This window comes from Melanotaenia boesemani, chromosome 13 (genome assembly GCF_017639745.1).
Source record: "Melanotaenia boesemani isolate fMelBoe1 chromosome 13, fMelBoe1.pri, whole genome shotgun sequence".
NCBI lineage: Eukaryota > Metazoa > Chordata > Actinopteri > Atheriniformes > Melanotaeniidae > Melanotaenia > Melanotaenia boesemani.
In genome coordinates, this window is record NC_055694.1 from 28261634 (window position 1) to 28275743 (window position 14110).

At 38.7% G+C, this 14110-nt stretch overlaps 2 protein-coding genes across 2 annotated transcripts in view; both read left to right on the forward strand.

Moving 5' to 3' along the window:
* Positions 1–12182, forward strand: part of arfgef2 (ADP-ribosylation factor guanine nucleotide-exchange factor 2 (brefeldin A-inhibited)) — a 37360-nt gene extending 25178 nt beyond the window's left edge. Inside the window, exons 28-39 of the mRNA XM_042004790.1 lie at positions 1238–1398; positions 1505–1635; positions 3200–3329; positions 3409–3544; positions 4235–4373; positions 4563–4620; positions 5905–6013; positions 6139–6278; positions 6510–6681; positions 7299–7437; positions 9889–10006; positions 10675–12182. Coding sequence (XP_041860724.1) covers positions 1238–1398; positions 1505–1635; positions 3200–3329; positions 3409–3544; positions 4235–4373; positions 4563–4620; positions 5905–6013; positions 6139–6278; positions 6510–6681; positions 7299–7437; positions 9889–10006; positions 10675–10824 — 1583 coding nt within the window. The 3' untranslated portion in view covers positions 10825–12182. The remainder of the gene's footprint in view (positions 1–1237; positions 1399–1504; positions 1636–3199; positions 3330–3408; positions 3545–4234; positions 4374–4562; positions 4621–5904; positions 6014–6138; positions 6279–6509; positions 6682–7298; positions 7438–9888; positions 10007–10674) is intronic.
* Positions 12183–13356: 1174 nt separating this feature from the next.
* bcl2l1 (BCL2 like 1) overlaps positions 13357–14110 on the forward strand; it is a 36375-nt gene continuing 35621 nt past the window's right edge. Inside the window, exon 1 of the mRNA XM_042004815.1 lies at positions 13357–13509. The gene's annotated coding sequence lies outside the window, so the exon portion shown is untranslated. The remainder of the gene's footprint in view (positions 13510–14110) is intronic.

The following is a 14110-nucleotide window of genomic DNA, read 5'->3' on the forward strand; positions in this document are numbered from 1 at the left end:
TCTTTCCGTCAATTGCAACCAGTCGTCCTGTCCCTGCAGTTGAAGAGAAAAAGAAGATAGCATGATGCTGCCACCACCATGTTTCGCTGTTGGGATTGTATTGAGCAGGTGATGAGCAGTGCCTGGTTTTCTCCACACATACCGCTTAGAATTAACACCAAAAGGTTCAGTCTTGGTCTCATCAGACCGGAGAATCTTATTTCTCATAGTCTGGGAGTCCTTCATGTGTTTTTTGGCAAACTCTATGCAGACTTTCAAATGTCTTGCACTGAGGAGAGGCTTCCGTCGGGCCACTCTGCCATAAAGCCCCGACTGGTGGAGGGCTGCAGTGATAGTTGGCTTTGTGGAACTTTCTCCCATCTCCCTACTGCATCTCTGGGGCTCAGCCACAGTGATCTTTGGGTTCTTCTTTACCTCACTCACCAAGGCTTTTCTCCCACAATTGCTCAGTTTGGCTGGACGGCCATGTCTAGGAAGAGTTCTGGTCGTCCCAAACTTCTTCCATTTGTGGATTATGGAGGCTACTGTGCTCTTAGGAACCTTGAGTGCTGCAGAAATTATTGTGTAACCTCTGTCTCTGAGCGCCTTGGGCAGTTCCTTCGACTTCATGATTCTCATTTGCTCTGACATGCACTGTGAGCCGTAAGGTCTTATATAGACAGGTGTTTTTCCTAATCAAGTCCAATCAGTTTAATCAAACACAGCTGGACTCTAATGAAGGACTAGAAGCATCTCAAGGAGGATCAGAAGAGATGGACAGCATGTGAGTTAAATATGAGGGTCTGAATACTTGTGACCATGTGATATTTGAGTTTTTCTTTTTTAATAAATTAGCAAAAAATTCTACATTTTTGTTTTTTTCTGTCAAGATGGGGTGCTGAGTGTACATTAATGAACTTTTTCGATTTTATCAAATGGCTGCAATAAAAAGAGTGAAAAATTTAAAGGGGTCTGATGACTTTCTGTACCCACTGTATAGATTTTATGACTGCTGGTGCAATTGGGAAGCACTTTGGTCAAAAATTTTTTTATATGTGCTATATAAATAACATTAACATTGATATTTTACGGTTACAGCCATATTGGCGTATATATTATAAAACAAAAAAGTGAGTGGTATAACTGCTCAGCTGACACTGAAGGAAATCACAGCTCTAGCTTTGCATTATTCTGAGAATAAATAAATTTACGTTCAGCAAGAAGCTCATTCTTGTTTTTATGTTGTTTCTTTCATCAGTGAACACCTTTCAGCAACACTTTGCAGCAGCTATTGATTCATTCCAGGACGCAGTAAAGTGTTTGTCAGAGTTTGTGTGCAATGCAGCTTTTCCTGACACCAGCATGGAGGCCATCAGACTCATCCGACACTGTGCAAAATACGTGTCTGAAAGACCACAGGTGGGAGCTTTTGAGCTATAACTAGACTGGTTGAAGAAATTGTGGGACAATTTCTTTGCAAAAATGTGAAAAATTATAACTTCTATTGTGTTGTGTCTCTGTTCAGGCTCTGAGGGAATACACCAGTGATGACATGAATGTTGCTCCTGGTGATCGGGTGTGGGTTCGTGGCTGGTTTCCCATCCTGTTTGAGCTTTCTTGTATCATTAACCGCTGCAAGCTTGACATCCGAACAAGGTAGTAAAGCCACTTGGCATGAAGTTGGTTTATCACAGGACTGTGACACGATTGTACACCAAAACTTGTTGTGCGTTACTGATCTCACTCAGATGTGGATAACTCACTTGATCCACACTTAAGATAAATATTCATGAACCATGCAAGGATTTTTGTCTGCTTATGCAGCCTGATCATCTTTTTCAAAGACTTTCTTTGCATCAGAAGTAATGCTGTTAGTTGCTAAGGAAACATGCATTTTAATAGTTGCCAGAGCTGTAAACAAATAGAGGCTAAAAATACACTGCTCAGGATGTAGCTTATACATGTTTCTGTGCTCAAACCGTTACCGAGAAACACGGATTAGAAGCTATAAGCATTAGTTGTTTTGATATGCTCCTTTTATCCAGTCATATAGATATGTTTTCTGTTGAAGACCAGTAAGCGTGTCAGAATATAGTAAATTAAATAGCAAAAACTTGATATTAAAAACTGTCCTTACATATACAACACTGCCTGCAAATTGATGGGACTTAGATTTTATTTTTTGTTTATTACAAAGTTCAGTAAAAACATGAAAAAAGTAGAAGCACTGGTTTCATTCAGTTAACCTCTTCATTACAAGAGCCCCCTGTAAAGGGGGCAGCATGAGATATGTGCAGTACAGAAGATCTTTGCACACACTAGGAAGCACCAATCCTAACGTTTAGCATACCAAAATGATGGAGAGAAACTCAGGTAAAAGGCTGTACAGAGAATTTTCATCCAAATGAAACACAATTCAAATCCCATGTTATAATGGGATTGTAACAAAAACATGAGAACAGCACTGACTACTTAACCACACAAACAAGTCACATGAAAACAGACTCTGCTAATTACAAAGATACTGTGGGACAAAAATCTCTGGGAACTTTTACTTTGCGGTCAAAGGTTTTATTCCACTATTTAAAAATTGTATTCCCCTATGACTCTGCTTTGTTTGAAATGAGTCATGAAAGTCCTGGTAGTTTTTATGAAGATGAAGGGGGTTTTATAGTGAAGTACTTTCTATTTGTATGATATGTCATGGGGTTTACTTTCTTCTGGATCCTCATGATGTTTCTAAGGTGAATTTGGGGTTTATTTTTCCATTTTCCTGAGACTGACCATTGATAGAGGAGGTATCCATCATTAACACTGGCCAATGGCTTCTTAAGATATTTACTTGTGCAACGCCCTTAATGAAACATCTGTAAAACTGCCCGGTATACTTTTTTACATTCTCCTTTTACACAGTCCCTTATCAGACTCATTCCTAGATAATTTTATCACTGATGAAGTTTAGCTCTTTTTGACTTAAATGTCCACCTACAAGTAATCAGTACCAGATTTCCAGGAAGTATCTCAAGTGTAACAGTAGTGCTGGAAGCACTACTTCTAGTCAAACTTAAATGGTTATTTATTTAGTTTTCTTACAGATGTAGTTTTGCTTTTTTTTATTCTTTAACAATCACACCACACTGATGTTGTAGCTTTAACATTCTCCTGTTTTATCATAATACAACAAGAGTGATATCTTTACTGTTGTTTTTGCTTTGGACAGAGGTCTCACAGTCATGTTCGAGATCATGAAAAGTTACGGCCACACCTTTGAGAAGCACTGGTGGCACGACCTGTTTAGGATAGTCTTTCGCATCTTTGACAACATGAAGCTCCCGGAGCAGCAGACAGAGGTAAAAACTTACCAAATCTACCTGGATAGTGTTGGAAAAAAAATGTGCTGGCGTGTTTTCATGTTTTGTTTGGTTCCAGAAAACTGAGTGGATGACGACGACATGCAACCACGCACTCTACGCCATTTGTGATGTGTTCACCCAGTTTTATGAGCCTCTCAGTGAAATCTTACTGGCTGACATTTTCACACAGCTGCAGTGGTGTGTCAGGCAAGGTGGGAGTTTAACATAATCACACATACAGTCCTTATTAGAGCAGTGACACTCATAAGTCAGAAAATTAACACCTAGCAGTAGATATTTTGAAGCTTCACTCATCAGTAACTTTCCATTTCTGGAAATTGTCAGCCTGTACAAGCAATGGAGTGGGGAGGGGGTTTTCCCCTTTGTGTTTCATTATTAGCTTTCTTTAAAGTGCTTTATTTGATTTTTAAAAGTTAAACCTTCTTCCTCACAATGTCCTAAAACAAATGCAGTATTATCACCAAAATGCCTAAATAATTTAGCTGTAATGTGGAAAATGAAATGGACAATCTCTCATCCTGTGTGCAGTTTTCCCAGTTTCCTGGGATCACAGTGAATGCGTTGGGGTGTCATGTTAGTAGCTTTGTAGAAATAAGAGCTGATGACATCACATGCTACTTTGCCAGAACACAGTAGACCACAAAAAAGGAAACAAATACAAGAGTTCAGTTATCTAGTTGCAGAAACCCTCCTTCAATACAACTCCTCCTTTATGTAGCTTGAAAGCCAGGTAGAGGTGTTTGTGTCGAAAATATGTTCCTGCAGTCATTTTAGTGACTCGATCTCCAACAGGATCAAAGCTTATAGTTTTTGGCAACAGGCTCAGTGATGTGAAGAGCACATGTACATGGCAGATGCTTTTGAAGTAGCTTCCGTTGCAGATAATGAACAGCTGGCTCGGTCGGGGACAAACTGCTTGGAGAACCTGGTGATTCTGAATGGGGAGAAGTTCAGCCCAGATGTTTGGAACATCACCTGCTGCTGTATGCTGGAGATTTTCCAGAACACCAGCCCTCATGCGTGAGTACTGAGCCAACCTTGTCAGATTATGTCAGCTTAGTTTCTCCTCGGTGATTAACGGCACATTAATGATGGACATAGATATTGTCAGTGATTTGGAATTTACTGCTTTGATTGTTCTTTGTGCTGAATGTGAAATTTTACAACTCCTGTTTTTCAATCTGCTGTCATGTTTCTCTTTTGCATCAGTTTGTTAACCTGGCGACCCGCTGGACAGGATGAAGAAGCTGCTGATGGCAAGCACTTCGTAAGAAAATAAACTCCCCCATTTCCACCATAATAAAAATAACAATAATAACAACAATAACAATAATAATAATAATAATAATAATGAAGGCTGTCAAAAATAACACGTTAATGTTAGTATCTAATTTTTAATGGAATTAACATACCTTCATCTCCCACACTTTTCCTGTAGAGACAGTTCAACACCCTCACTTTTCGTGCATTGTTAAAAAGCTTTTCCCACAATTATGTACAAATGTCACTATGCTCCTCGTCTCTGTGTCTGATCTGCCTCCTCCTCTGCTCCTCCCTCTCCTGTTGCTCCGTGAATCCTCACACCGGCTGTCGGTGATCATCTGATCAGCTTTTTTGTTGCTAGTACCGTCTCTTGTTACTTTCGTTTATCGTTCAGCTGAGGAGGAGGAAACTAGCTGTTTATGGTTCATGCCAGCACATATTTTGTTTTTGGATGCGCTAGCGATAGTAAACAAAATTTATCATTCTCATGTCCATCAGACCCATATCACTGTCACGTGAAACTAAAGAATGAAACGTATTGATAACAGCAGCCTATTTTAAATAGATATTGTTTGCATTTATTTCACATTACTTCTCAGTAATATAGAGGTTTGCTAGTGAAACAGCTATAAAGTCTAGCAGTCATAAGACAGCTCTGCACATCTCTATGAAGATAGACTAGGTTAAGACATCTAGTCAGAGTGAAAAGGCAAAAGGAAGCAAGGGGACGTCTTCTCTGAATCATTGGTGTGTGCAGATGGTGGAAACACAGGGCTGATCATTTAGGGGCCATGAATGTGATGAGGGAAATTATGAACAGGTTTTGAGATATAAATCAGAGCAGGACACATCTGTCAACACAGTAGTTGACCGGTGGTAGAAAGGATTTATCCTTTAAAAAAAAAGCTACAATTTAGGAAATATTGTACTGGTTATTACAACTAAAGTGATCATCTAATGTAAAAATTTTTTTAGAAAAAGCCAATTGAAGATAATTTAATTTGTACGCATCTTTCTGTTGTTACATCACAGTAAAAATGGACAAATTTCAGGCATAATCACGAATGGTCATTAATCATCCTCAGGAACAGTAGTCACCCCCTGCGTGACAGGATGCAGTAACCAACTCCACTTTAATAATTTTACAGCTATAATAATAATAATAATAATAATAATACATGTTATAAACTGCTTTATCCAATGCAAAGGACTGCTCTATTTCCTTTCACTATAACAAAAAAAGGCTACTGTGTGAATGTGTGTGCTGTTTGTTGCTGTGCATCTCTAGGATGCTGATTTCGACTGTCAGTCCCAGAGCAGCTACGACAGAGCTCTGTCTGAGAGAGGACACAGTCAAATGTCCAGCGACGACACCTGGAAGGGCAAGTCGAATGCCAGTAAGTACATGCACCCAGTTTTCTTTTCTCTCTTTTTTCCAGCTAATCTAAATTCATATTTAGCATAATTTTTCCAGATGAAGGTAGTGTAACTTCTATACTGTTTTCATTCTTCTGCATTTCAGGAGTTTCAGACCAGAAGTTGTTTGCAGGACTGCTGATTAAATGTGTGGTACAACTTGAACTAATCCAGACCGTAGACAACATTGTTTTCTACCCAGCAACCAGCAAGAAGGAGGATGCTGACAACATGGCTGCTGCACAGGTGCAGTGAGAAACAACTACTGCTGTCTGTGTTTGTTGTTTTATGTAAAATTGTCTGTATTTGTGATCTTAATTCGCTTCAGATTTGGAAGAAAATGTATTAAAAGTAATGAAAAAAAAAAAAGTTGGGTTGTTGTGTTGACACCCCCCCCCCCTACAATCCAGTTCTTGCTGAGAAAAAACAACAGTTCTAAACCATGTAACTATATTTATCTAACTCTCCTCCCTCCAGCGAGACACTCTGGAGGAGTCAGAAGGAGGCAAATCAGGCCCAGATCAGGGCATGTACCGGCATATGACGTCAGCCCACCTCTTCAAGCTCCTGGACTGTCTGTTGGAGTCGCACAACTTTGCCAAGGACTTCAACTCCAACAACGAACAAAGGACGGCCCTCTGGAGGGCAGGTAGATAGAAAAAGTTAAAATCTTCTCATGTCAGTAAATAAAATCTTCGATTTTTGCACTTTTTCATAAATAAGCCATTTACTTTACCATTTACTTGCACTTACATCACAGTAACGGTCCAGTGTTTTTACTTAACCCTACAGAGCCCACCATGTCATATTTGATACATATAGTTTCTGAGACATTTTGCATCACTTTATAAATTTTGCTCAAAATCCTGTTGAACACAGTCAGATAATTAAACAACTACCAAAAACTACCAGGAAGCTGAAGATTACACAAATTTTTTTTTGACGTATCACATGGTAATAAATGGTCATTTTCCCTTTTATTATTACCTTTATAGTCTAGACAGCTTTCCCCGCGACCTGACTTTGGATAAGCAGCAGAAAATGGATAGTTGGATATTACCTTCATTACCTAAATTTCCCATTCTGTTAAATGGCCAAATAAAGACCTCATATTCAAAGATTTGGCATCACAGTTTTTTCATGTGTCGGGCCTTAAAGGTTAAGCATTGTTTTTGTTTTGTTTTTTTACTTCCTGGAACACAGCGTGGCTACAGAGGGGTAGAGAAACACTTGCTAAACAAACACCTCTGCTCTGTCTGTCATCAGGATTTAAAGGCAAATCCAAGCCGAACTTGTTGAAGCAAGAGACCAGCAGTCTTGCTTGCAGCCTGAGGATCTTGTTCAAGATGTACTCTGACCTTCAGCTGCAGGACTCGTGGCCTGACATTCAAACACGCCTGCTGCTGTAAGTAAAATCTACCAGATTAACATCATGTATTTGACAATTGAATCTTGCAAGATAAATTGGGCTCAATGAGGGCAAATAAGTGTGTCTGTCAGGGTCTACTTTCATCCCTAGACCTGTCAGTACAAAGATGTAGGATGTGCTATAAAATCACAACAGTGTTATGTGTATGTGGTCAGTATAAAAACAACTTTATATGAAATATCAGAATTGATCTTCATGCAGTACTTATTAGTGGGACCAGCTTCTGTTTTTGAATTTGCCAGTGGATTTAAAAAAAGATCAAACGATCCAGTCTCACAGCTTTCAAAAGCAGAAAACTTTATTAATCCCTAGAGATAAGTTGAATTGTTGTAGAACAACAGAACCAGAAGAAGAACTAAAAATCCAAGCAATAAAAAAAATTATAGTTAAACTTGAGGCGTTCCCAGGCCAGCCGAGAGATGTAGTCCCTCCAGCATGTCCTGGGTCTTCCCTAGGGTCTTCTCCTGGTGGGAGTTATTTCTTTGTTATGACTGCGGGACATGGAGAGACAAGATGGAAAAGATGAGCTGGTTGGCTTTATGGATGGATTTGAGAATAAACACAACATTAATGGAGCAACCCAAGGACGTCACCTCCATGGAGAATGAGGGTGTTAAATTATCCACTCATTTCCGGATAAGAGGGTTCCACACCACCACTTTTCCCACTTTTTTTTTAAACTTATCCTGCATTATGCACCAACCTGTCTGCTCTACGTGTCTTTTGGTTGTCTCTGTTCGGCACAGCTGCTTCTTCCCTCTCCTCTCAGGTTGTTCCGTGAGTTATGACGGCTGTCTGTGATCAGCTGATCGGCTTTTCTCTCTTGTTGTGTTTGTTTATCGTTTAGCTGAGAAGAATAAAACTAGCAGTTCATGGTTCACACCGTCACATATTTACCCCATAATATTGTCTTTGGCAGGACCTTCTCTAACACAGTGGCTGGCTGGTGGTAGACAGGGTTTATATTTCAGCTATGCAGGGGCGGGTCTAGAAAAGTTCTGATGGGGGGCCAGGCAGGAGCACTGACCAGGAAAAGGGGGGCACAAATGAGACCTTTTTTTACGTTTAGATTTTATGAAATGTTGAAGTGATTATCTAATGTAAAACAGTGAAGAAAAACGTGTAAATCAAGCAGCCAATGATATTATTTATCAACAGATGTTTACTTTGGGTGATGCTGCTGTAGGACTTTTATCACTACTGCACGAACACTCACACTTCAATGATAAAAGGAAAAACGGGTTTTTAGCCAGATCATTAGTTTTATCAGAGTTTCTTCATCAATGTTGGCTGTTTAACTTTAGTCATCACATCTGGTGGTTTTATGACAGAAACTGTTACCATGGAGACAGTCGGTGAGATGATGAGAATTCTGAATTATGTACTAGAACATAGTAGAGATGATTTGGAGCAACAGAAGTACATTACATGCTGCATTTACTGACCCTTGGACATCTGATACTCACCCAAGGGAAGGTCAGTTAACAAATTAACACAATTAATAAATTAATTAAATAAATAAATAAATTTGTTATTGCCGTGTGTATATATATATATATATATATATATATATATATATATATATATATATATATATATATATATATATATATATATATATATATATATATACAATACATAAATATACAATACATAAATATACAATACATAAATACACCGGTGTTGTGGTAGTTACTAAAAGAAGTAATTAATTACATTTACTAGTTACTTCACTTAAAAAGTAACTAATTTACTTTGATTACTTACACCGAAAAGTAATGTATTACTGTTAAAAGTAACTTTTTCTTTACTTTTGAAAAAGAACATTTTTAACATTTCTGCCATTAATATCCTTATAATTTAATTAGGCTACGATGTTGTACAAAATATAAAACAAAGTCAAAGTAATTTTTCAACTCTAATTAATTTAAGTCAGTCCCGCAGAGTATTTGAAAAATAAATAAGTAAATAAAGAGAAATAAAAAGTAATATAACAGCTGCTCAGAACTTAAATCTATGCTGCATGTTGAGCCTCCACCTTTCTCCTACTCTTTCTTGTAAACATTTTTAATTACATTTTTCCTGAGTTGTGCGTGGGCATTGCCGCTGTCGCTCTGTCAAGTGAAGTTGTGCTCATATGTGTTGGGTGCCGGTTCAGATGCTTGCTGTAACCAAGGTAACGGGGCAGTGACTACTAGTTTCTGAAAAAAGAACAGTTGCATACATGTTTCTGTTCTGCATCTGACACATGCCGTTTGTTCTAAGTCATGCTTTAGATCAAGAATACATATGTGCAATATTATTTAATAACTGCAGTTGGTGCTATTAATTCACTTTTACACTGAAGATGTTAAAGGAAAATGATGATTTTACAGATGCAGATGTTGTCATGGTTACCGTAACTTTGTGTATTGTTGTCTCTCTCAGGGTGTGTAGTGATGCTCTGGGTTACTTCATCAGTCTGACCTCGGAGAGCCACAGAGAGGCTTGGAACAGCCTGCTGATGCTGCTGCTCACCAGGACCCTACGGCTACCCGATGATAAGGCAGGAACACGCTAACATAACTGCTGGAAATACAGTGGGGAAACATTAATCAGGGGCTGAAGTAGTTGATTTCAGGGCTGTGGTTTGTGATGTTAAATTGTGACTCAAGGTTAGAGGTTAAAAAGAGACTAAAACACTGAAAATTTAATAAAATGTTAGCTACTGTATTTATTTTTATAATTTGCCGGATTTCTCTCACCCATTCATCATTTATATGATTCATGCTTTCTTTTCAGGCCATTTTAGGTGAAACCAATTATTGTTTAGTTTAAAAAAAAAAAAAGCTTGGCATTCAGCTTGAAGCAGTAGGAAATGTTGGCGCCTCGCAGTCAGCACATCGCAGACCACTAAATAAACAAAACTGTTATACTGGACTGACTGGCACGGTTTTCTTGTACAAGACCTGCTGTGCATTTTGGGAAAGTTGTTTTAGAGATGCTTGAGAGTGAGAAATTGTATTTATTTGCCTGAATGCAATCTTTGGAATTAACTTGAATTATCCTTTTACAAGAATGAAAATACAACAAAAACTCCATGAAGGAGTCTGGTTTCACAGCAGCACCAGTACAGCCAGACTTTATTCCATTTAGATTCTAAATATCTGTTACTGAAATCTGGAGCAATTGCTGAAAAGATGGCTGAATTTTGATGTTTGTTTTTTTTTTTAGTTTAAGCCCCATGCTTCCTGCTACTACCCCCACCTGTGTGAAATGATGCAGTTTGACCTGATCCCGGAGCTGCGGGCCGTCCTCAGGCGCTTCTTCCTGCGTATCGGTTCTGTCTTCCAAATCGCTGCTTCTGAGGGACCGCCTGCTTGAACTCTCACAAAAAAGATGTTGAAGGACCAGATGGAGAAAATGGAAATGACAACGAACACGGATGAAGATCTTAACTGAACTTGATTGATAAGAGACTTTCTCAGCTCATATTACAAGAGGGGCAGCAAAACTAGGAGGAAAGTGAAAAAGACTGTAGCTTTTCAGTTTCACTTCAGTACTTTGCATTAAAGTGTTAGATTTTTTTTAACTGTGCTTGGCTTGTTGAAAAATGTCTTCACGCTGTCCCTCCTCGGTTCTGTCTTGGGGATGAGCAGCAATGTGACCGACGCTCCCTGCTGACTGCTGTCGTTCATCATCCCCTCTTTGACTCTCATCTCAATGACCAGAAAACAACCCTAAATAATTTGTCGTTATTGTTGCTAATCCTGACCTGGTTTCCATGTTTTTCTGTTTGTTCTGGCTTTTAAATGCTTAAAGAAAGACATGGAAAAGAAATGAAGCAGTGAATCTGATAAACCTTGGATTTGTGCTTTGGCCGCCTGTGCCTATAAGAAAATTATTGTAACAACAAATGTTCTCTGTATCAGTACTCTACCTAAAGCATTACTCTAGTGTTTACGTGTCTCCTCATATTGGTGTAGCAGCCTATTGACTTGCTAAAGAGACCTCAACCTGCATTTGCAGGTAACACTATCAAAGATCTAAAATGGCTTTCTTTCTGATTTATCTGCTATGTGATACAACCGTCCTGTTATGTTTCTTGCTTGTTGAGATTTTACTTATTTATTTTTCCTACTTGCTTTAAATTGTTTTATGATTTTTTTCCCCCCAAAATAATACCTGGTTTACAATGTAAAATACTGTATTCTCCCTCCTGTCATGCATTCCTGCTTGTCTTACACATGGAGTTGACTCCTCTGCCTTTAGACTTCAAGCTGGCTCATAAAACCTCTCCACTTATCCATCACTTGGCTGTATTACATAATCCAACTATTTTGCACATCATATTGCTACTGTATTGATACTACCCAGTGTATCAATGTAGAATGCCTGTCAGTGCTGATTTACTTTTACATGACAGTACCACAGGAAGGTTTGGGAACAGAGCAAAACCAGAACTCACATCCACGGAGATGCTGGAATCTCTGCATCTTGGATTCTTACAGTGTATTCCATGCCCTTTTTTTCTTTTCGGAAAAAAGATGTATGTAATTATTTAAAGTGCATTTAATTTTTTTGTTTGTTTGTTTTTGGGACAAGCATCGCTTCCCTTGCAGTTATGGATGTCTACTTTTTTCCCCTAAAGTTAGGGAATATATATATATATATATATATATATATATATATACATATATATATATATATATATATATATATATACATTGTGTGAAATTAAGAAGTACAGATTGTAAAGTTTTCAATGTAAGATACATAGAAATGAAAGTGCAGTAATGTAAAGGTGAAGTAATCAATAAACCTGAATTCTGATCCATTACACTCATTATTGGTGCAGTTTTAAGAGGTGTTAGCTCAATCCAACCTCAGATGATGTTTCCAATGTTACTTCAGTTTGTTTCTTGCTTTGTTCTCCTAATGTCCCACCAAACCATTTCAGCTTGAAGTCTGGATTTCAACATGTTAAACACATTGATTTTTGTTTCAGCTGTCAGACAGATGGCCTCACATTGACTCCAGATTATGTATACAGTAGCAAAACTAGTACTGAGGTGTCCAGGTTCTGTGGCTGTAGAACAACATTTAAAATGCAAACTGAGGTCTGTAGCATCCGAGCTTGTGGGGTTTTTTACAGGTTCTCTAAACATTGGATGACCTGACCTTGGGGTGAACTTGCTGGGAAGTCCACTCCATGAAAGATTCTCTTCATTGTTTTCCACTTGTGAATAATGTTTGCAATGTAAAATGATGGACTCCCAAATTATTTAGGAATGGGCAGTAATAAAATATGTAAAACCTTAGAACTAAGAAACAGCAACATGTGCTGTTTTCTTAGTGCTGGAGACACTGTGAAGAAGCTCCTGCTGTACTGAAACAGATAATTCCATAAAAATATTTGACTTTAGAAGATGCGATCTTGGTGAGAGGTAATATGGAAAGTTTATTTCTGTTATGTCCACAAGATGGCATTGTAGTCAAACTGCCCTGAAGAGCGACAGATTTTGGGGTAACAAAGGTTACTATGGAGACCTCTCACATCTTTTGTTTAACAACTAAGCGGAAAAATGCATTAACAGCTGCTACATGAATCATTGTAAAGAGAACGTTATTAATCACTAAAGCAGTAAGTAAACAAACTGTGATAAATAGAATCGTTGCACTCAACTACTAACTTCAACAACTCGTGTCTGGATTTAGGCGCTTCGATTGAACAAACTGGCTTACTTTTAGCCAGTTGGCAAAGTAGGAAAAATAGCCAACTGGGTCTTCCCAGCTCTTAACCTGTCACTGGATTCCCCCTCCCTTTACCGAGTTTGTTGTGGGGCCCGAAATGTGCTGTGTTCGTCATTCATCTGGTTGAAGCGAACGGGGCCAGGCTGGCACGGTCCGTTACGCAGAGAACGTAGTTGTGGGCGGATCTGCCAGTAGTTGGGCTAAGCGATCTCCGTCGGCGTTAGCCAGGCAGGCTAGCAATGACGGATTGGATCGTATCTACCGGGATTCGGATTGTAGGCCACCAGATATGATTTTGTGGAGACCACCCTACAAGTAAGAGCCCATGATTTATGTATAAATGCAAACTGTAATTCCTGTGCAAACGGTGTTGGCGAAATTATGTGAGAATGAGTGTTGGTGAGGGTGGATTTTCTTCATGCTGCTTATAGCAACTAGGTCGACAGATTTGAGAGAACACGTAACCTTAATTTTCTTGCTAGATTTATATGTTAAATATCTTTGTTTGATTCTAATTGTGTTGAAGAGTTTATGTAAATTATTTAACCCACGCAGAACCACATTAATAGACTTGCTTTCTACCACTGAGCGAGTGTAGATGACTAGTGTAACAGTGACAGCCATCTTCACTACATAGCCTCCTCAGTAATATTAGCATAGGTGTAGCGTTGTCAGTATTTAATTCTTTGCCTAAGAATTGCGTGTCGTAATGCGGATTGTTGGCGTGGTTGAAACTATTTAAAGCTACAAGGCAGTGGTTTTGTAAAGTGGCTTGTTTGTGTGGAATCTGGGCCTGTGTTTGTCAGTAGAATGGGATGGCCTGTGTTGCCTTCAAGAGCCCCTCCAGATTAGCGAATTCACATTGTGAAGTGTGTGCATCTGTCATATTTCAGTCTATTTTAAGAAAGGAAACGAA